The 23,723-nt window shown below is 49.0% G+C and overlaps 1 protein-coding gene across 3 annotated transcripts in view; it reads right to left on the bottom strand.

Moving 5' to 3' along the window:
• Positions 1-23,723, bottom strand: part of LOC132905258 (uncharacterized) — an 82,548-nt gene that overhangs the window by 26,095 nt on the left and 32,730 nt on the right. The window contains exon 1 of one of the 3 annotated variants that reach the window (XM_060956402.1): positions 4,401-4,438. The exons of the other annotated variants lie outside the window; for them this stretch is intronic. Coding sequence (XP_060812385.1) covers positions 4,401-4,423 — 23 coding nt within the window. The 5' untranslated portion in view covers positions 4,424-4,438. Of the gene's footprint in view, positions 1-4,400; positions 4,439-23,723 lie in introns of those variants that run through there. 3 annotated transcript variants of the gene reach the window in all.

Here is a 23,723-nt window from a genome sequence, read left to right as displayed (position 1 = left end):
TACCGTCTACCCTGCTTTCGATCCGCCACGCCGGAAAATCAAGCTACAGGGGCGTGAAATATCTCCGAGCTGACGAAAAACCATTACGTCGAACACGCGAAATGCGACGTTTGCCGTGCGGAGCATCGACCTGTAATTTTATTACATCGTCAGCTAGAAGCGTGTCCCTTCCGAAAGGGACGTACGAGCTTAAGCATCGAGTTATTTCTGCGATAAGATGCGTACGCTTCGATAAAACGAAGAAACGAAGCGAGCGAAACGGCGGTCGAACGAGTGTACCGTCGTTTTGGAATGGAAATTATTCGGGACAATTCGACGAATGGATGATGCAAGGCGAGCATCCCTCGGCGGAAACTCGTAATCACATGCCAAAGAGGAACACGCCCTATAGACAAGCTGGCGAAACGCTTAATCACCGCGAGAGCATGGACTCGTCGAACTGCAGCAACCGCATCGGACTATCTTGAAATAATAGAGAAGGATCGATCGGATGGGAAACTTTCCGCGAAATAAAAGCAACCTCGCTTCGTCATCGCTGCATCGGGAACGAGCTGTGACTTAAAAATACATAAACACGCGGTGTTGAATAGACCGACCGACGCCGGGCAAATTTCCAAATCGCATGCAGCGAATAATTTGCACATGGACGTTACGACCTACGTATTTGATCGAATCTCTCCTTTTACGCGTTTTATCGAAATCTTGCGCCGTTTCGTCGATAACTCGGCTTTATTCCGACGATTTGTCCGCTCATCTAGGATCTCGACGGCCAGCTAAGTGACCGACCCGTGTACAATACCGTAACTCGACGTTAATTACCTCGTCGAGTGGAGCGTCGACTCGAACCGACCGACGGACGAGCACGTCGATATTCGTCTTGTCCTCGCGCGTGCTGTCCTCGGTTAAACGATTAATCCGTCGCGTTCAGCGGTTGCAAAGGTTATCGATTGCTCGCGATACAGGGGACGATGGAAGATCGCGGTGTTGGATTCCTCCAGAGACTAACCAGAGTGTTGGTCGTGCCATCGGCTGTACAAAAATGGCGCTCGAAACCGTTAGTGTTTTCGGTTCGCATCCTCGTAATTTATGGCCGAGTTTGACGCGCGTCTCGCGCTCGTAAATCAGTGAATCTCTTCCCCTACGCACACACGATCCGTTACTCGAACGGCTTCGCGAGGCAAAGAAAAAATGACTGCGTTGCGACGCTCGAAAAGACTATTAAATCGTGTGCTCGAGTGACGCGAACTCGTCAGGCGATCTCGTCGTCTATCGGGACGAGCGTGGATAGAGCTCCGTGGAGCGATTCCACGCGTAACGTCGCGCGTTTTCCGTATTTGCGATTTTTCGTCTCACCCGATGTGCAGGATGTTCCACTTTCAGCCTGTAAATGCAGATGAATCGGAACGCGCGAATCAAACGCGCGGCCCTTTTCACGCGCAACGTTTCTCTTTTGCTCCAGAGACGAGTTGAATTTCTCGCTGGGAGACGCACGTTGAGGATACGCGACAGCGACTAGGCAGTAGTTTTATGCGCCGCGACGTAACGTCAAAGTTTGAAAAATCAGTTCCTCGTAAGAAACGTATCTCGTTCGTTTTTAAACAGGATGCCCCTGTTTCGTATCTTCTCGCGCGTGTTTCTCGCGGAAACTGCATTCGCAGGTCGAGTATGTACTTTCTCGTATTTCGAACGTGCCGGCGAATTCTTAAATCAACGAAAGCATTTCGCTCGGTCGTTCGTGCGTATACGCGAAACTATCGGAGAATCGCTTAAACGAGAAAGCCCGAGGAGGACGAGAAATACCAGTCTCGGGTAAGACAGACAAATTGAATATAGTGGTGAAAAGAGAGCAGGGACGAGTGAACGAGGAAACTCGCGTTCGTCGCGAAACGAAATCCTTTGTGGAGATATTTGCGCGAGATGGGAAGGGGCACACAGGGCGACAAAGATTTTCCGCGAAATTGCAACCGTAGGTAGGCATCCGGGACGCCAGAGTTTCGCGCAGAGAACTCATTTCGCGCACTTGGAATTTTTTACTAGTAAAATACCGCGCCATTGCCCACGATTAATTTTCAAATATTCGACAAACGTAGTTACGTTTCGAAGCGCGTCGACGCGGTATAGAAACCCCGAAACAGAAAACCGATGAACACGTTTTCGGAATTTTCGACGACGCGGATGGGTAAGCGCGATTCGATGGATCAGGACGGGAAAACGAGGGGCGGAGGGCCGAGCGAACGAATTTCGACAGGTACAATTACGTGTTTGCGTTAACGGGGAACGTTGGGACACGTTGGGACACGTTGGGTCTCGTGGGGACTCGGCCAACTCCACCCGAAATATGGTAATAACATCGGTATCGATTATGTATCGTTGACAAACGCGAACCGATGGAATTAACGTTGCGTCCAATTACAAACACGTGATTTTATAGGTACCGCGTCCCTTGGAGCGTCGGACAGAAGGAAGGACGGAGAGAGCAGTGGAAATAAAGCGCTTTTCTTCTCATCTATAAAATAAAACAGTGACGTACTGGTATTTTGCGCGTATGCTCCGGTCTGGCCAAAAGGACGTCGCCGCGCCGATGGTAAAAAAGATGAAAATATTGCCCGTCGTCGCGTCGACTATCGGCGAATCGTTGTGGTTTTTGTCGGCCTTTGTTTGCGGTAGAGGACGAAACTCCGAGGGTCGGCAAACGAACAGGAAACAAACGCAGTCATATTAATTAATCGAGTATGTTGTGTAATTAACGTTTGCTCGTGTGCGCAAGCCAGCCATTTTTCTACCATACGTTTGCCGATGGAAAGTAACAACGGATCGACTGGCATATCCGGTTACTCGTTGTTCCTCTATATTTGCACGGATGTAAAGTTGCGCGTGATCCAACTGGAAACGTATTTACACTCGATATTTTGCTTTTTCCTACAGCCAGTTTATTCCCAATTATCAAAAATATTGATTATTGTCAAAAATATGTCGACTCTTTGTCGGGATACGCGCGTACGTATCGACGACTTTACGAGCTTCGTATCGCGACGAAACCATTTTCACGATTGGCTACGAAAAATAATTCGCGTTTGGAAAATTTCACTCGCGCAGACCGCAGTGACGAGATTTCAACGAGTGGTTATTTTTCAGCGCGGGACACGCACGTATATTGCGATTAATGTAATTCACACCCCGACGAAACCCGTGCGAATTCACGGTTTCATCACGGACAACGCGGTTTGCAAATTCCCATCGTTGCTTCGTCGACGCGTTAAAGCAGCGTCCGAGTGAAACGCTCTCTGTTCACCGTTCACGCACGCTATGCGCGGCACACAGCTAAATGAAATTTATCATGCTGAGACAGAAAGAGAAAAAGAGAGAGAAAGAGAGAGAGAAGGAGAGCGCATTACGCCGATGAAGCCAGACTCCTAATTTTCCGAGCACTCGGCATTTTAAGCACGACCGTCGTAAACCGTTTTTCTGTCCGGTTCTTCGCCTACCTTTCTACCTTTTTTCTCTATATCCTTTTACTTTTAATCCACTCTGCTACTTTTTACGCGAGATTACGATGCGCTCGTTCGCGTAAAAACGTACGCTTCGCGTCGCGGTCGACCGACTCCCTGGCGATAAACTAAATAGATCGATGCTTGTTTACACGCGTTTTTCACGTTTCCAACTATGCGCGTAATTTTTCATTCCACGAGACACCTGCGTTTGCTAGAACAGTTTCATTCTCGGAGTACTTGCGAAAGAATTCTGCGCGGAAAGTATATCTCGCATTTATACGTAGCGACGACGATAGAGTATCAGCGTGTTGCCTGGTCAAAAGTCTTTTCTAGATTTACGGATGGAACCGTCGAATTCTCGAAACGAGTAAAATGAAAATTTATTGCGGAACGGTGTACGCGATTCCGCATAGGAATTGGGTAAAAAGGATGGTAGGTAAGTTTCGGTTGACCGACGACTACCGCCATCTGCGTAGCAGGCTGAGAGACAGGTGGTAGGAACGACGCCGGGCGCCGTCGTCGATGGGTCGCCTCTGTTCGGCTCGTCCGCAATGTCGACCACATAGTACCACCGGAAGGGAGGCATTGAGCGCATCAACGCTTCCGGATGTACACGCTCGTAGTTTCCTGTCCGTTATACGCACCAAGTCGTAGAGCGGAAGAAGCGAATCCTAATGCGAACGTACCGCCTGCCAATTCGCTATCCAGTTATCGCGCTTTCGCCGCGTAATTTCCGTACAGCCAAACTGCTTTTCTTCTCTCCGCGACTTTGACCTTTTCGATCTCATTGAAATTTTAACGAAATTTTAACATAGCCAGAACGAATCCAGTTATAGACGAAAAAACATTTGCTTGGCAATTGAAAAGAATCGACCGAAACACGTACTTATCTTACTTGTCTTTACCGACCGTGTGACGAGCTTGAGAAGCATCGCCGGTTTCGGGAAAGCTGGAAACTCGAACCGCCGTTACTCACATCTGTCGACCGAAGGAATGTCGGAAAAATTCCCCGTGTCCTGACTCACCTGTAACAAGAAACAGGCGCACGCCTTGTCATCGTGAAAGGATAACAAATGGATGGAGGGAACTGGGCGAGGGAAATAAATGCGGCAAACGAACGAACTGGCTGGAAACGAGTCGATCTACCGCTCCTTCGGCCACAAGTTATTACGCGATCGCTGTACACGCGTTCTCGAGACACACGATCGTCGTGAAAACGAAGGAATAAAAATCGGTCGGCGAGTGTCTCGATTGGGAATAGGAGGCCGTAGAACGACCCTGGCACTCTTCTAGATCTCATCTAACCGGCGATAGATACGCGCCGTCCAAAGTCGTTTGCATTCCGCGCCATAAACGACTCTCCTTCTTTCTTAATTACGCGACTGCGCTACATCTCCAGCCAGCTGTTGATATCGTTTCTTGATTCTTCGTGTTCTACAGAAGAATCTTTTTCGTCGATGGAATTGGAACGGTGTGGCAAAGCGTCGTTCGTACCGGATAGATCGTACCGGCGATCTAATTACGCGGAGAGACGTATAACGCGAAATGCTTGGTAACGAGTCGTGGCAAATATCCAATTTAATATCCTTTGGCAAAACCTGGACGACGTAATTCGACGAAAGCGATAGAGGAAAGTCTTCTTCCGATAAACAACGCAGCAGCGAAGCATCGCGGCAAATCCGACGATAACGATCGATTAGGAGTTAAGATGCCGGTCGTTGGTCGTTGTTCCAAGTAGAAAGTTACGAGATAGAGGGTGATGGATGTGGTGGCGCGTTAATCTTCGCCGTGACACGGACAGGAGCAACCTTGCTAACGGGACAGATCGGTAGGGAATGAAACGAGACGAAACGAAACGAAACGAAACGAAACGAAACGCGAAACAGAAGGAAAGGGCGGGGAACATGGCGAACGAGGGTTAAAAAATGATCGTTGGCCGGTCGCGACGTTGTTCTCGTCGCGTCTCGCCACGTTAGACACGTCCGCGTAATTTGCCGAGTCCAAACAACGCGAGACTCGGATTACGCAACCGTGTTACTATTTTCTCCGTGGTGTCCGCGTAACAAACGACGTCCGTTGCGATTAATCATTCGTTGGCGCACGCTGCCCGTTTTATTTTACAGGCTAACGACACCTCGCGAATGAAGATTTATGAAGAAACGCGTGCCTCCTTCTCGCGCCGTAATGTACCCTCCCCGAGGGAAGATGCTGATCGAGCTCCAAGGCAATTAGCCTCGAGTACTTCCACGGGAACAGCCGGCGTCTTCCGAGAATCCTCCTGTTTCATCTTCGACAGACAGAGTCGACTTAATAGTCTTCCCGAGTAATTCCTTGTGTCAATTCGCCTTTACAGGTAAGGAGAATCGGTGGCGACGTTTACCGTCGATTTAAAAACATTCCAGACGACGTTCTTGCTTCCACCTCTTGCACCTACCTCTTTGTTACGACCGTTCGCGGAGAGACACGGTCGCGAGGAAAACGCTTCAGCGAGAGGCGTAAATTCTCGCTACGATTCGTGTAATCGACGCCGCGAATCAGTCGTTCCCCCGTTTCGGTTAAGATAACAGAGATAGTCCAATGAATTGAACACTGTATCAACAGGTTGACATAGCTCGTATATTTAACAATAAATTATATAATAATAAAAACGTCACAAATTATTTAGCGATGATTACAGTTACAGAAATTCGACTCGACTTTACGATATCTCTCGATGAATTCGTTGGACCGAGCGACTTTAATTTCAATCGTCAGACCTCTCGATGTACGTCGTTTGAATCTTCGAACGAGACTGATTGCCCTTCGATCGTTTCTTTGTCTTCTCGGGGGGACGATCACCACTACGCTCGGATCACGCCACCGTTCGCGTTTACGATCATGTAACATCAACCACATCTCAGTCCGCATCGGGGATCAGGCCGCGCTTCGGAACCGATGGGCTGATGACGGAAATAAAGACGTACGTCGCCGAAGCGGAGCGCCTGATGAACCCTCGATATCCCAATGGTCCTTTCGCCGAATGTTCGAAAACGGCTAACAATCGCGTGGATAGTGGGGATATCGAGGAATGACAAAGATAAAGAATCGGATTTCGCCGAAAGTCGAGTAGATGTAAGAGATTCGGTCTTGAAAAGTCGCGTCTGGAGTTCAGAAGTGAATTGTGAAACCGAGTGCTAAGAAATATATTCTCTCTTTTTGTTTCTTTATTTTAATCTTTTATTTCTCGTCTTTGGTTTCTCTTTTTCATTTTACGTGACACGTTCTTCGATACATCGTATATTTTCCGTCGACCAGATAAGACGATCTGTCTGCGACGCTGTAGGACCGCGAGCGACGGTTACAAATACTAAGCCTCGTGGCGTAACACTCTTCGTCCTATCAATTATTAAGTTGCCTTTTCCCAAGACCGTTAATCGAGTTACTGAAAGTTGCGTCAAATTTTGCATTTCCTGCGAGAAACTCCGACAAGAGTGGAAACGATCGCAGCTTCGAGTTTCGTCGGTGGGACCCGCTTGGTTCGCTAAATTTTGCAACAGAATTTCGTTGAAACTTAATTATAATGGTGTACCGAGAAGAGAACGGTTGGTTCGTTAAAAAGTAACGTACGCCGCGTTTTGCGGCAACGTGACGCGCGCGATGCGTCAAAGAGGACGACCGAGTGGCCTTCTGGACGATAATACACGGTAGAAATAAATGGAAATCGAGCGACGTCGCGTTCCAATAGCCTGTCGCGTGAACGTTCTCCGCATAGAATATCGAGGCGTTCTAAAGAACAACGGGACAAAGGCGTGCTTTGTACGATCGATCGAAAAGGTGTTTCAGATTCATCGGCGACGTTTGCCCAGATCTGGAAAATTGAAACGGACTCCGACCGGTATCGAAAACGCGAGAGCGAATCGAACCTTCCGATCGTGCCAACTTAATTTCCTTCGTCTCACCGCGACTCTAGCTTCTAGCTAATTATCCTAACTGCTGCTGTGCTCGAACGACCCGATTTTATCGGCTTTCCTCGAACGTTTCGCTAGCGACCTCGCGCTGTAAATTTCACGGCGAGCTCTCGTCCCGATACGCCGCGTCGTGTAACTCGTTTGATATTTAAACGAGGGTTAACGCAGTTTGCGAGAGAAACGTCTCCACGCGACTACCGATGCAACCTCCGACTCTCTGTTTGCCAGGTGTCTCTGTGCGAATACAAATTCGAGTAAATCTCTCGACGGTGAGAGAGTCGTTCGGAGATGATTTCCATTTGAAATTTCCATTCGGAGCGTGACGTCGAACGCTATGAAAACACAAGCGAGGCGACAGCATTTCGGTCGCGAGCGCGCACAGAGTTCGGCGAAACTTTTCGCGTTATTCGACAAATTCGAGCGCTTTTCGATAACTACTCTAAACTTGCTTGGCGAAACGATAACTCTATAGCTTTGACCGGAAAGGTCGCGCGATTCCCTCTAGCTCCGCGATCGCCCATATTTGCTGCAAATATTTGCGCGCGGTATCCGATCGCTAACGAGTCGAACTTGCTGTGCAGCGCGGTGAGATCGAACGATAGACCACGCTGAGAGAACTAACAGCGTACCGGCGTTTGTTTGATCGAACAATTCACAATATCGCTATCGCTGCAACCTTTTTAAGGTTCAACGTGTCCATCGGAGAGGAACGGTGGACAGCGGTTCTCGCGGAACAATGCCAGGATCCGTGTTCGAAAGCGACAGTTCGATCTACGAGCCAGAGAGAAAGGCGTAATTAAAATTCGCATCCGAGTTTCCATCGGCTGTCAACGGGTTACAGCCTGGTTACAGCTAGTTTTCAGATGGAAAACGAAATCGTCCGGATGTTCTCGATAGTCCTCGTTTTGCCTCGACCGTTGCCAGGCGATAGCAGAACGCGACTCCGCTACTTCCCCGACGTTATGTAAGATTATTGGAACGCACGCGTAACCGGATAACGAAGTCGATCTGGAAACGCGGCTACGTTAATCTTCGGCTTTTCCAGCTTATTCTTCGAATAATATCGGCCAGGGCCGTTGAAATCGCGTATTTCGCTTACGGATATTCCTACTCTTCGCGTCCTAGACAGATAGCCGATACGATAGACGTTGCTTTATTCGCTCGCTTTGCAGTTTTCCCGAGTTTTGTGAATTTCCAATTAATTGGTAGCAAACTGTTCCGTTCGTATCGCGATCGACGCGAAACGAGTCGAAGAGGAGTTAGGTGGTGTTTTCTAGCGCGAGCACTCGTGGAAATAGATGCGCGTTCGCGTACCAATACGAAGGCAAAAGAGTGCCATAGCCGGCGGCTAGGTCGTTTCCCGACCTTGCCAAGCGGGATTCCTTAGACGCGAAGAACTTGGCCATTTTTATCGGCCGTTTCCTCTATAAGCTTTTTTTCCACGTTTTTTGCTTGCCCCCGATCTACCGCTGGTCGCGAGGAACCTCTCCACGCTCCACGTATAATTTATCCTCGCTGGAATATCGCGGTCGACGTCTCTGCCACGTTTAATCGCGCGGCTCGAAATCTCGTTAAGGAAATTAATTTTCCCCTGTCCATTTTTTCTTTTCTTCTTTTTGTCCCCTTTCCATTCATCCGATCACCGAGGAAAGTTGCGCGAATCCATTCGAACCGAAACCGCAATTAACGGCTTCCTTGCCTTTTGTTCCGACAGTTACCCTGACAATTGCTATCGCTCGTTTATCGACTTCCGGCAGAACCGCCGCGAATCCGGGAAGTAATTAAACTTATTAAATATTTTCCTTGTATTATCGGTTTGCAGGTGGCTTCGCGTATACGTAGTTTCGAACGTTTCTTCTCTCGCCGACGTTAACGATCTCCACTTTCGTACAAGTATATTCCCAGCTATTCTCCCCATATAAATATAATACTTTGAACGAAAATTTCACACAACGATACCAACGAATCGCTGAAGCGACTCGGAAGAGATCGGCCATCGATTCCGCCGTACGATTCCACGCGACATTTCTTCGAGGAGCGTTTTCGCTCGACGATCTTTCCGGTTCGCTCGTTCCCACGAAATTTCCCCGGATCCGGAGAAAACAACGAAACGGTTTCGGACGAGATTCCTGCGCGGATAACGGCCACGCAAAGAAATAGACCGGGAATAGGAGGAGAGTTTCTCGACGCGATCGGTTTTCTCGTATCGCCACATCGACGATCGACTTTTTCTTCGCGATTCCCCATCGGAGATTCGGTTTCGCGGTTTTTATCGACTTTTATTTAGCCGACTTTTATCGACCAAGGGAAAGACACGTCGCCGGTTCAGCCTTCCGAGCATCGATGCCACGACTTACTTCCAACCGACGCGAACGTGTAGCATCCTTGCGCGACAATGACCAGAACGAGGACGAAAAGTGTGGACGAAGAAACCGCGATTAACCAAGAAGAAGCACGTTCGACCTAGTAGCCTATATACCTTGATATCTGCTCGAGGTCTTTTCATCGCGCGGATCACTTTTGTTTTCAGGATGTTTCGTTTGACTAACAGACTGCCTGGAAAATCAAACTAAGCAGCAGGCGGTCGAGTGGATCTTTCCAAAAAACAAACACGTAATTCGCCATCGTACGCGTATTTATCGTAAGAGGGTAGAACGAAGAAACGTACGTACAATTTTTAAGAGAAAGTTGAAAAGACGGTTTTGAATTTACAAAGTCGATGGACGCGGCTTCCGAGCGACTCACCCAGCATCGAGTAAAGTTCAGCGTGGTACAGATACGCTCGCGGTAGGTGAAAGTGTTAGCGAGGTAATCGTGTCATTTTCGTTCCTTCTAAATGGAGCGTTACGTTTCTTCGCAGTACGACGGCTTTTACGCAGAGTCGAGGCATTAAAACATCGTTGGGAAGAAAAACCGTGCAACGTGTACGCGAGAGTATAAGCGATAAAGTCGGGGCAACGCTTCGATACCTTATCGATATCGATGTGTCGCGATTCAGGCTGCAAAGAGCCGTCCTTGGGTGGGCAGCGTTAAGAAACGGCTCGTTTCTCGCGTATCTAAATCCATGACGAAATAACGGGTCGTATTGGATGGCAGAAATCGAGAAAACCGGTAAGGCGCGCGCGCGGACACGCACGTAACCGCGGCGCTGGCTAGGTGGGGCGCGCGTAAAACGAGCGTCCATAAAACCGACTCCGGCTGTCCGCTACGATACACGACGATTTTACGATTCTAATCACGCGGCCGGCCCGAGAGATATACGATCGCCGATCTGAAAGGGAAATCGACCGTACGACACGCTTCCAACAGATTACTTGGACGATCGAGCAGCGGTTTTGCCTCGTCGTGAGCTGAAACCGCGACTAGATCCAGAGAGACCGGTACGCGATTCCCCGGTCTCCCCTTCTCCTTCGTCTACCTGAATTTCTACGTTATTTATGGCAACAAATTGAGCGCAAGCCGATCCGTTCGGGGAAAAAGTGGCGCGAACAAGCATCGCTGGCTCGCGCTCTGCAACCGCACGCGCAACGCGAAGCTTGGCCGCGTGGCCTCCAACGTCCACGACCCGCCACCGTTAGCCATATGTTGGTCCGATCAGGCTATTCGGTGAATTGGACGGGGCCGCGAGGCTTCCGTGAAACGCGATTGTTGCGAAACCGCTGTTAGCCAACTGACCCTCGCCGCTGCCAGGGAACACCAGGCAAGTCGAATCGGACGCTGTTACGTTTGTATTCGCCACTTTGCCGCGAATTTGCGGATTCGTTGGCAGGCAAACGCGCGAAAGAAAGGAGACGCGAAACGACACGTTGGAATTTGGGGAAAGAGACGTTAGCGTGCGTTGACTCGACCTTGAATCGTCGAGGTGACCGCAGCATTCGGCCCTGCGAGGAAACGAGGGCACGAAAATACGGTGCATCGAGGGAAAAGCAGCGCAGCGGAAACTTTCGCGGCAGACGGCCTTCGCTCGCTCTCCTCTTGTTTGAAAAACACTCGACTCGCCGATATTGCTCGTGCGCCGTTCCACGGAAATGCCTGGCACGTTTTGAGCGCGCGTTCTCCATCGAAACAACGGGTCACCGCATGACGGGCCGTTACTCGTCTGATGAACGCGCGAGAACCATCAGCCACGACCGCGATAAACTACCACACGACCGTTCTTCTATCTGCAACTAGTGAATCTCAAGCAGTTCCCTCCTGCTGCTCGTTCGACGGGAAAAGTCACCGACTCTGGGTCGACTCGACGATCGCGTTGTGAAAATTTCCCCGAGGCGATAAAAAATATTCGCCACGATCGGATGAGACGAGATGGAGCGGGTTTATTTTTGCGCGCTCAGCCTTCCTAAGCGATGGATTATCGGCGGCAGAACGGAGATAAGCGAACAATCGATCGTCGTTTTCGATGAAATTAACGACGACGTAATACGACGACCTCCTTCGGAGAAGATGGTAGAGCGATTTAACGAGAAACGTATTATTTCATTATTCGGCGGAAACTCGAGGCACGGATCGAGCCCCGAGAGTGCAGCTATTTATATAAAACCAGATCCAGGCACAATAGCAACTTTCTACTCCTACACGAAGCGCGGTGGGGCGCGTTGTACGCGTGCATTAGCCGTTGCTCGCTCGCTGGACCGTGCGACGCTCGAGGTGCCTCTCGCCGAGTTACGTCAAATTTCCATGCGCCGATCGAGTTGATCGTCACGAACGAGTTCCGAGAATTTACCTCTTCTTTCGCTCGTCCTGTTCGCACTTGCACCGAACCACCATATCGTAGAACGAGAGAGGAAAAACTATTCGCAACGATTTCCAGCACTTGGCCGACGAATCTCTTCCATTTGTTTCCGTCAGTTTCAAATTGAAATTCAAACTTCTCGATCGTTTCAAACTCGCCTGCCTGTCCTCGCTGACTTGCCACAAGTTTCAAGTATTCCCAAGCTAGCGAAACTCGCAGGAAACTGCGCTCCCCTTCGCCGCCGTCCTTCGGCTTTTCATTTCCACCAAGTTTTACGTCTTCGTCGTCCAACTCCCTGGACAGCGATGGTTTGTCAGGTTTATTTTCGAACGAATATTTATGTTTGAACAGCTCGCGTTATGTATTCGCCGTCTGACGTCCGGAAAAGAAGGAAAATATCGGTAATAAAAAGAGATATAATCGCGCGCTTGATTTTGAAGTTTTACAGAAATTTCCAAGCACCGATATCGCGTCTTAGCGACGAGGTGCTTTTATGTTTTCGCTATTTCTCTCCTTTCCGCTTTTATCCAATTGCCATCCGTTTCAGCATCGTTCACGATCTCACCTAGGTTAGAGAAATTTCGTAGTTCGTTGGAGAGGAAAGAAGAACAGCGACCAAGAGACACGAACAAATTCTCTAATTTTACGCGCCTGATCCTGGTTTACCAGCTAGTTGCCGTAGCCACGATAAAATCCAAGGGAAGCGAAGCAACGTGGCGTTCCCTACAAAGGACGATTCCTCCTACGTGATCTGTCGCGTTAATGTATACGCGACGAGAACGACGCGAGCTGGAACAGCGTCGAGGCGAATCACGGCGGCGAACGAAAACCTCTGTGATCTTTCCTGGCGGAACGACGCTTTTTACTCTTCTTGGCGGATGGAGCGGACGGTTGTTGGCAAAACGTCTGCGAGAGAGGCGGCTCGAGCGAATCGAGGCGCAGGGAAAACGACACACACCCACTCGCGCGGACGAGTTGAAATAAAGGGCGAGTGGGAGGGCTAGCTCGGCGGAAAAAAGGGCGACACCGGGATGGACGTAAATTTAATGGGCGCGCGATAGTGGTAAATCTGCGCGTAAAAGCCGCGCCGTCTCCGTTTGCCTCGTTTACACGAGAGCGTTATCGGCCGCACAGACGGAAACGAATGTCCGCCACGCGGTGAAATAGAAGTTCCGGCCCTGTTGTCCACGAGTTGCCGTTAGTTTTGCTGAAACTTAAGCTCCAAGTTGCGTAGGTAATTACTTTGCCCGACTGTTCTCGCGATGTATTAAATCTTTGCGTAGTCGCCGTTTAAGACGTCATGTAGGCGAAAAAGAATAGAAAGAAATTATGAAAGAAGAGAGAAGGGGAAGGAAGAAAAAAGACTCGAAGGTTTCCGAGATTGAAATGGATTCGATTTGGACAAAGATTTGCAGAGAGCGAAATAAGAGATAAACTCAACCTAGTTCGATAGCTGTAACCGAGAAGGAAAACGCATTACGTCGTTTCGAAAGACGGGTTCTAACGACGTTCCACGCGGTCTTGGCCTTGTTGCAAATACACGAAAGTTACGGACGAACGCGATGCGCCGAATCGGCTTGTCTCGCTCGCTTGCGTAATGTACCGGTCCGTAGGGAAAAAGAAGGCCGCGGTCGGTCCATAGAAACCCGTCTCTTCTTCTCACGTAACATCGGTGGGTGTTTGGGACAAATCGGACGGGTCACGAAGCAGTTTCGTGGGCGTCTGTTACTAATTCGTAATGCATATTCCAGAGAAAAGCGTGACGTCGGTGGAATCACGAACGGAAGCTCGTATTACAACCTTCGCGAAGATCGGCAATACGGTAGAAACGTTCTTCGATAGGCTTCGCGGTATTATTGCCTGCTGCGTGGCATTCAATAGAGTTTCTAGAATTTCCCTCTAAAAAGATGACGCGAAAGTTAACTTACCCGGCGACTGTTTTTGCTATTTAGCAACTAGAATTACGTTCGTTCTTAATCGTCGACCGATAGGTCGCTGGTCGGGTCGTTGATAAATTTCCAACAAACGAACCCCTTAACCTCGTCGTATCGACGATATCGTATTATCGTATTATCGTCGAAGAGCCAACGATTAGTCTTGTATCGCGAGTGTACAAGGTCAGTGGGAAATACATAACACGTTCACCGGTGATTTTATCGACACCACACCGACTGAGAATTAATCATAGAACATACGCTGGGTCTCCCCGAATCCTTCCGTTACAAATCCCAGGGACCACGGCCGTGAAGGGAGGACACGATGTAGACCGTGTACTCGTTACCAAGAAGCGTGTTAATTCACCGACTATCTGACGAGCGAGACCCGGGTTTGTTGCGGTAGCAAACGAGCAAACAACCTCTGTCCGTATACCAGAAGATATCCACCGTTGATTATTGTCGTCCTTTTGTTATTTGAACGTTGTATCATCCCACTCTCACTCCCACGCGGTCGTCCGTTTCGGCCGGTGGCTAGGCATTTTAATTTAATACGATTAAACGACTTTAAGGCAAGAAGTGGCCGCTTTGCGTTTATTACCGCGCTCACCGTTCGATATTACGCGGGGCTTCTCTCGCCAATAGCTGTTAAATACCGTCATTATCGAGCGTAAGAGCTCGATCTCCCATCCAGTAATTCCTCCGTTATTTTAACATTGTCGGGGACTCTGCTTGGCGATGAAAAAGATTCCTCGTAAAATTATTCTCCGCATGTGGTCGATGCTCTACGTTTTCAATATCCGAATTAATACGGTATTTACGCGTTAGAAGGTATGGCTGTAAATCGAAACGATCTTGCAAGTAAAATCGATAAAAATTTCTACGCCGATCGAGACTCGGGTAAAACGGGCGGTCGGTCGAACGAAAAGGTAAGGTTAGGTCAAGGCGCGTATACGTAAATTTCAGATAAATCGCGACGATCGCTTGGCAAATATTATCCGACCAGGAACTAGCCAGCATGCCTTTATGCGGCTACGTTATCGTTATCAGAGTCTTGTACGTTTCGCGTTTACGAGCCTCCTCCTCCTCCTCCACGATCTTATTTTATTCCGTGATATCGACGGCTTCCACGGGTTTTGCTGCCGCTCAGCCACATTGGTCGCGGCGCGGGAATTACCGTAACAACCGATGCAGAAGGTCGAGAGGAAGCCTTACATCGGCCCTCGGACGCGTCTCTTCGTCCATAACGGCGTGAATAATTTGGAACGAGCTCAAACTCCAAGTTGTTATCGAACGATCGCTGAAGAATAGATGGAAAAGTTGGAGTCGCTGCACGTTGAGTGGAACGAGCTTGATCGATAGCGCGGAGGACTCTAGCTTTTTTAATATATTTACGCTTTTCAGTTTCTTCTGCTGATCGCGCCTTTCGAAATATTTCCGATAATTGATCGAAACAAGACACTCTGTACACCTTCGCAGCGATCCAATCCGATAAACCTTATCTCTTGCACTTTGCAAAAGCTGATCGTTTAAAACTATTAGCCGACTCGTTTCTCGCTAATTAAGATAAATTATCGACGATACTTGGACGCAACGATCGGGCAGATGTTTAGACAAATCTCGCGATAGCCTAGTTTAACGATGTTCTACGCAACGTCGTTAGCAGTGCGAGTAATAATTGATCGTTGTACTACGAGCAGCGACGTTCTCACCGTTATCGTTACGTTATCGAAACAAACAGAGCACGAAGCAAGAGGCTATTGGAAACGCTCCAGCATCGATAAGGGGCTGTTTAATCAAGAGCTAATCGATCAGCCTTTATCGCACGCGTATTAATCAATGAGACTAATCGACTGTCCGTCGTTCGTTATCTTCCCCTATTAACAAGATTAATCGCGACACCGTACACGGTCCAGACGTAACGAGCTTTTTCCTCTTCTCTAACCCTTTCGCGTTTTAATAAGAACCGGCCTGGGACGAGACATAAACACGGATACGTAACGACGATCTTTATGCTCGGTGGTTCGCGGCCGCGGAATACCATTCACTGCCCACTTCGTTTTCATTCATCGCTTCTTGTCTCCTGTCTCTCCCCCTCCGCCATCCTCCGTTCGCGTTGTTCTTTGCTTCTTGCTCGGCTGGAAACGAGCAAGAGTGGCAACGGTAACGAAGCAATTAAATGCAAGTTCCGACGGACCCACACCTTTGCCAATAAACGACAATGTCGTTGCTTCGGATCCAGCTGCTGGTCCCGTCGTTTCTACGCTCGATCGCTCGTTGATCGTTTCCGTGTAAACCGACGTTTCGTCGAGTCTTTGCTCCACGATCGTTTGCTGATATTCCGCGAAACATTTTCTATGGCAGTGGGATCACCCATAGTGGATTCGTTCCGCTTGCTACTAATTGTAAGAGGAGAAGCGTGGTCGAACAAAGTGGCAGACAGTTTCTGTGCCAGTTTTGCGTTCGTTCGTTGTGCGTTTCGCGCAATTAAAATCGCCACCACTCGGCGGCGAGTAACGCTCCAATTATCTCATCCTCCCGTAATAAGAAGAAAGCTTCCTGCGAGATACGCTGTTTTCCACTCTACGTTACATTTCCTGCTGCTGCGATTACGCTGCGATACTTCGTAGTCACGAGCAGAAACGTAAGACGAGTCGCGTTTGACAATCGTCGAGTGTCGTTGGAATATTGGGGAAAAGTTCGGTACAATCGTGCCTGGTGTAATTTCCGGAAGAAACTCGACTGTTCCATCGACGCGATGAAACAACTGCGAAGCAAAAGATATCAAATTTTCCTTTTCATTTCGATGACTCGACGATCGTCGATACGTCGAGCAGGAAATATCGTGCGAAAGTTTTCGCGTATCGGTAGAAACAACGGGAGATTTACCGAGCGCAAAATTATCCAATTTACCGAAGCGAACGCGTTCCCTCTCGCCGAGTAATTAAAACGTTAATTGGCATTGCGTGGCACTCGAGCTCCTTTACCCCTTTCTAAATGGAAACCCGTTTCGGAGGTTCGATTTTCACCCAGAGAACCCGCTTTGTCTCCGGTTCAGTAATCGGCTGAATAATTACCGATCGACGTCGCGCAACTGTGCGTCTCGTAACCGATCATATTCCCCGTAATTTTCCCTTTTCGATCGCGAAATATCGACTGGAATGGTTCCACGCTTCCGACAAGTTGACAAGTTCGACACGAGCGAGTTGCTCGCAGTTTCAGCAAGCCATTAAACCGAGGACAATTATATTTGCGAATCAATATCCGATCCAGGTCCCGCAACAATGTTTCGAATATAATACGCTGGAATATCGCGTTTCTACGCTGCTCGTAACCGGTTGTCATTACGTTGCAGCTAGTTTCCTCGATAACAGCCGTGTCATGCTCGTTCGACGATCAAAGCGATTACGACAGACAGAAAGAGAGATTTTTCTCTGGATGCCACGTTTTCGAGTCGCCGAGTCGTCCAGTCGTTGCGTTACGTGGCGCTCGACGCGATTACCTTGCAGAATACGGACTTATCAGTCTCCATTACGCGTCAAACGTGAGAGAGAATATTTAATTTGTGGGAACGTTGCAACGAACGTAGCAGCGTAAAATCATAAAATTCGAATACGGAGAAATTCTTGCCGACAACGTTCGACGGTGTCGACGAACCAGGGCCCAACTTTGACGTACAATTAGATTTGTTTCGCGTAACAGGGGCTGCTTCGATTCCTTTATTCGCTCGATGGCTGAAACTTTAACAACGTTAAGCGGCTTCCAGAGCAGCTGTTCCATCGACGTCTCTCCGGTCCGATCGGCTCCTCGCCGACCTCGCCATTCGATTACATCGCCGAGCGTTCTACGCGTTCGTGAAAGCTCGGCCGCGTTATTTACCACTGTTATTAAAAAGCCGCTAATTTTATTTCCGCGCTTGTCCGACGTTTAACGAGGTAAAAAAGAGAACGAAAAGCGTCGCGTGTCTTTCGCGTAATTGCCTCGCTTCGTCCCTTTTTTCTTTCTTTTACTTTTACGTAATCAACGCTAATATCGATAATACCAGGCCGAGTTGCGAGACTCGAGCCGTCGATAGCGGAACCGCCGGGCGTTTCGTCTCGCTCGATCGTGTCCGATGACGATATCGATCAACCTGGCGTGCACGAGTTTAACAGGCGAACCACACCGGCGAGTACGAACGCGATACGCGAAACCTGCCATCGTCCGAAATTCGAATTGTACGCATTGTCGATGTAATGGTAGAATGCGCTGCGTTTCCTACTCTCTGGCTTTGCAACGAAAACAGCTCGTTTAATTACGCGAATCGCAAATAGAAACGCAGGAGTTTGCGAGAAACGGAGATCGAGTCCGCTAATTAGCCGTTTAGGTTACGGGTTCGAGCGAAAGAGAGAAATGGAAGAGACGAAATCTATATCGTGGTACGGAATATAGACGGTCTCTCGGTTATCCACGTTTTTGTCTTCGGTAGATAGAGAAGGTGTAATTGTCTCGAAAACGGGCACAGCGTCCCACGATTCCGACGTTGGTAATTAAATGGACCGACATAATTGAAATTACCTAGCCGCCGTTTCGTTTCCAGTTTCACGTGGTCAAATACAATAAGACGGAAAGATACGAAGAGACATCGTTGTCCTGGTTTCCAGGATTCCACTTCCGTCCTGAAATCGGCCGCCGCCACGCTCCTATCTCTACCTCGTCGAATCGACCGCCGCGATCCTATACTCACGAGTATCGAAAACAGAAAGAACGAGTCCCTTTCTCCTTCCATTTCATTTTTCTCTCCTTCCGTATTCGTAGATATTTTTACAGCAACTTTAAGTTCCAATTGCCGCGACAGTTTTCCCATCGTACCAGATTAAATTGGGAAATATCGTCCGATAAATCGATCACTGGCAGCCACGGTATCCGCTATAGGAACATCGATTCGGCGCAAGTCGGACTTTCATAAATATTTATGGCAATGGACGATTCCCGCTACGCCCACGCGGATGTAGAGCTCGTCGGCCTTAACCCACTGACGCTTTCTCCCTTCTGATGGTTTTCGGCGGACCGCGGTAAAAATCGGAGCTGCCGCGTATATCGACCAAAGCGAAGAAGCCAGCGCTAATCTTGTCCATCTAACCGGTCACCGCAAATTGCATTTTGCTCCACCCCCTGTTTCTCCTTTTGCTCGTTTCTTTGCCTTCGAGCCACCGGCTGTTGCACCGTCTCGAATCGACGTTACAGAGTCCGGTGGCACTTGGCTCGTATCGTTCGTAATTCGAGAGAGCATCGTCCTATTCGGTGGCCGTTCGGCAAGAACGTTCACCTCGAAGGCGGTGGAGCGATCGAGGAACAGGAAGCACGATGGTCCAGAGAGTAATTCGGAGTGTCCTGGGAAAAAAGGCTAATCGATTCGCTCGGAGGCGCTCGATCGGCCAGCAACTTTCGTTCGCGAGCTTCTCGATCGCGCGCACGGGTGGAAGACGGAAAAAGGCAAAGGGACGAGCAACGATCGGCTAATAACGGAGCCAGCCGTATCGTCGATGAGTCTCGAGACGATACAACCGAAGAAAGTTCGGCGCATTGACGCGATCGTTGGACTCGAGTATCTCTTCCGGCTAGTTTTTGTCCACGCCGCGAACATCGCTGGCTTCGTTTCGGAATTTAAAGCGACTCGCGAACCACGAGACGGGAGAAAAAAAAACGCGAGAGGACAAAAGATATCTGGCGATTGTCTTCCGTCAAGTTGCCCGAGAAATGATCGTATCCGGCCCGATATCGTTCGCCGTAGACGGGGCTTGAAATCGTCCATGGTCGATCGTCGAGTAGGCACGAAAAGTCGTGAGAATGCGCCTTTTCGGAGGAACGGAGGGCGGGGGAGGGAGGAGGGGAGAGAGAGCCGCGTCCAGATCGGACAAGAAACCCGATGGACTGGTTCTTCCCTTTGTTTTTATCCTCGCCGCATCTCTTTCACCGGAGAAGCGGTTTGTTTGCTCGAATTTTAATAGCTTCTCTTTGTCCCTCCCTGCTTTATTCCTGTTCCTGGTAGACACCTCGCTAGGGATCGAGGGAGCCGCCTCTTCGTGTACCCCGAGGTCCTCGCGCGTCTCCGAGAAACGTTTATGCACCGAGAACATCTTCATCGCGTGACACGACTCTGGATAAGCGGTGTTCCTCCGTACTCGACGCCAAGATCCGATTTTCTTCTTAAAAATCCAGTTTCACCGTGTCTATGTAATCGCTTTGATCGACGTCGGTCCGTTACTCTCGAATCCATCGTCGAGCAAATACGATTCGGTGTGGCCCATGTTTCGATTCATTTTTCGGTTAGTTTGTCGGTGATAGAGGATGCCGAAAATTATTTCGTTCGTTATTGAATATCGAGAGCGAACTCGACTCGATCACATCTCGTACGGTCCAATCACTTTCGGTCCACCGGAGCGCCGCGTGTTTCCAGTTCGATCGAAACGCGAAGCGACCTCCAGCCGTAATTCAATTTACGAAAAACGCATCGAGCATCCTCGATGAGCTCGCGGTCGAGCCAACGAACGTTTCTGTTAAATATATGGTACATTTATACCGCGCGTGTGAAAGCGTATGCGAGCGTCGAAGGACGTCCAGGTCTCAGGCGAGACAAAGCGATTAAAAGCGTTTAAAAGTGATTAGAATCATCGGAAGAAAATAAACGAGCGAGCGAGTAGGTTGTCGTGTCCTTCAGAGCGTAAGGTACACGTAGAGTACTGAATAATTTGTAAATAAATTTTAAACTGTTTGTTTTTCCAAATCCTCCCTGTACCTTAACAATTTCTACGTAATCTATTTTCGTCGTCGTTGCGAAAGTTTTCGATATGAAAGTTCGCGTTGATAAAAGTAGGTATACGTAAGAAGCTTGCGCAACATCCTCTTCGCGAGAGAGATTCGTTTCTTTAATGTTCCCCTGCGATCAGGAACTTCAAACAAGAACTGCAGCTTTTTAACGGTAGATACGACAGCGCTTTGATAATAACCGCGTTATGGGTTTTCGGAATAATTAGACGCGTTCTATTCGCTTGTCGGAATTTCCGAGGCTTTTAGACCATCCGCTGCCTCTTGTCACGCGCAGGGCCGCCTCCGGATGCCGGAAGTTGGGCAGCTCGTGAAATTAATCTCGGCGTTGCGCACAGCGAAAGGCAACGCGCGTGGGATCGCGATAATTGTCTTGCAAATCTCGAAGAAATTCGTCGGTTTTTCCCTTCCGCAGGACGCTTCGTTTATGTATTTCATTGGGAATTTATCAAGGGGAAAAGGTATCCGGTGTTTGTTTTAATAACCATTTTAACGAAGTAGTTGAAGATTTCCCACAAATATGCCGGTATAAATAATACAAAAAGATCTCAACTACTATACGACGTTGTCGTGGCGAACGAAAGCGAAAGCGTAGTGGAACGTTTGTTCGTGAAATTTGTAAACGTCAAAGCGTGGAACAAATACCTGGCGGGATGACGAATATCGTGGCCACGGAATCACGAAGTTTGCGGATGTATGCTGGCGCGCTTAGAATGCAACGGTGCACGATGTACGTGGAAGGAAGATTGGTTTTCCAGGTGCGTGCAAGGAGGTCGACGGTACAATGGGCCGAGGAGGCGCTCGGAAAGAGGCCGAATAAAATCCCGTCAGTCGGACGACGTATGAACGCGGCGGCGACACAATCTCCGCGGGTAAATAGAAGGAAACCGGAACGCGAGAAACGAGGCGGCAACGTAGTGGATTCTATCGGTCGGGAAAAGCGATAAATTGGAAGAAAGTGGAAAGGAAATCCGTGGTTTGTTTACACAAAGCAATGCGTGTAACGTTATCCGATAGTCAGGTTCTTTCTCTTACTCGTTAATCGACCGTTCTACTAATCGGCGGTTTAATTACGTCCGATTACCGATTTACTTGGCTTGCGTTCGACCTACTTTTCCGCGGCGACACGTGACAACCAAAGACGCGTACGGTAGCTTCTACGATATCGAGAAGTTGTAGGATCGTTCGAGCGCGAGAGTTTACGCGTCGTAGACGCCCGGACAAGCGAATTGACAGAAGCCGGAGAAAAGAAAACCAGGTAATCTCGATCGAGGCGGCACGCTGTATCTTCGATTCGCATTGGAAAACGTAGAACAGCGAAGCACGCGATCTCGTCTCGTGGAATAGGTATTTTGCATGAAATTGCCGCTTCGACCGCGAAAGCAGAATTCCACGGAGAATACGTCTCTCCGAGATTCCTCGCGTGTTGGTACTTTGTTTCTAGAGCTTCCTCGGACGGATGTTGCGTCGTGCGACGCAAGCTGGTTCCGGTTCGGTCGGCGGGAAGGAAAATCGGAGAAGAACAAAAGGGAGAGAAGGAGGTGGGGCGGATGTCCGAAGGGTTGGAAGAAAATACGTATGTAGATGTAGGAGTAGGTGTTTCCCGTTGCGATCGGTTTCTAGAAGGACGGTGGAGATACGCGGTGCCGGAGGATGAAAAACGAGACGCGGGTAAACGTTATTACACCTCGGGAGGCCTGGAGGAGAGAAGATACATCGAGAAGAAAGCGAGTTATGTTTAGCACTCGGACTACGTTCGTATAAAGTAGCTGCTCGTTGAAACCTACGAGCGATAAAAATCTATCGTGCCGGGATAGCGATATACGGCTTTCCTATCGAATCCAACCTTTACAGTCTGTGCACGTACCGCGTGCACCGGGTGTATCTTGTTCCGACCAAAATTACAAGCCCCTCGGTTCGTGCCGGTTCCTCCGAACGTCTCTACCTTCCTTCCCCCGTTTAAATTTCCATGGCGATTCGAGGCAGTCGATGGTGGAAATAATTTCCAGCCGATTGGTTGCGGAATGCAAACGACGCGCACGTCGACGTTCCTCGATCGATTCGATGGTTAAAGCGCTACCGGATTTCATAGCGTCGTCTAACGGGACGGGTTGCGATGCGGCGATATGCAGCGATGCAACAGCGTCGACGATACGATTTTTTGCTCCAATAATCGCCGGCGTGGGATTAATTCACCGGGCGCATTTACAATTCAAAATCGCTTATTCGCCGGTGGCGTTCGATCTAACGGAGCGTAAAATTTCTCCATCGAAGATCGGATGCCACTCGACGGATCGGGCTGTCACGTTCGACTTTCTAGATTCTTGTTTCTTTTTTTTTTCTTTTTTTTTACCCTGCCCCGTGGCTACTGTCTCGAAAGCGGACGAGAGAACCGGAACGTCCAGCAGCGACCATTTGCGAACGATCGAAACGAAGCTTCCGTTTTTCTCCGTTTCGTTCCATCGCGAGAGGAGCAAGCGACGTACGAGACGACGAATACGATCGTCTCGTCGTCTCGGCTCGTTTCCAATACTTTCCGATACGTAGGTCCTTCTACGAAAAACGTTCCTTCGAGACGAAGAAACTTCTCTCTGGCCGATAAAAAGATTTATACTGGAAACCAGGTCAAGCGGAACGAGTCTCTGTCCGAATTTCCCCTTTGTCGCCCTTGTCGTTGCCGTTTTCGAACATCGCTCGAGATACGACCTCGTAATACGATACAGTCCGTCTAATTGATTCGAGGGGAGCGGTGCACGCCTTCCACGACGATTTGGTATGCAAATACGCGGCGCGGCCATTTCGATTACGTCCA

This window comes from Bombus pascuorum, chromosome 3, assembly GCF_905332965.1.
Source record: "Bombus pascuorum chromosome 3, iyBomPasc1.1, whole genome shotgun sequence".
In the NCBI taxonomy this organism is placed as follows: Eukaryota; Metazoa; Arthropoda; class Insecta; order Hymenoptera; family Apidae; genus Bombus; species Bombus pascuorum.
This window is presented reverse-complemented; position numbering and strand designations above follow the sequence as displayed.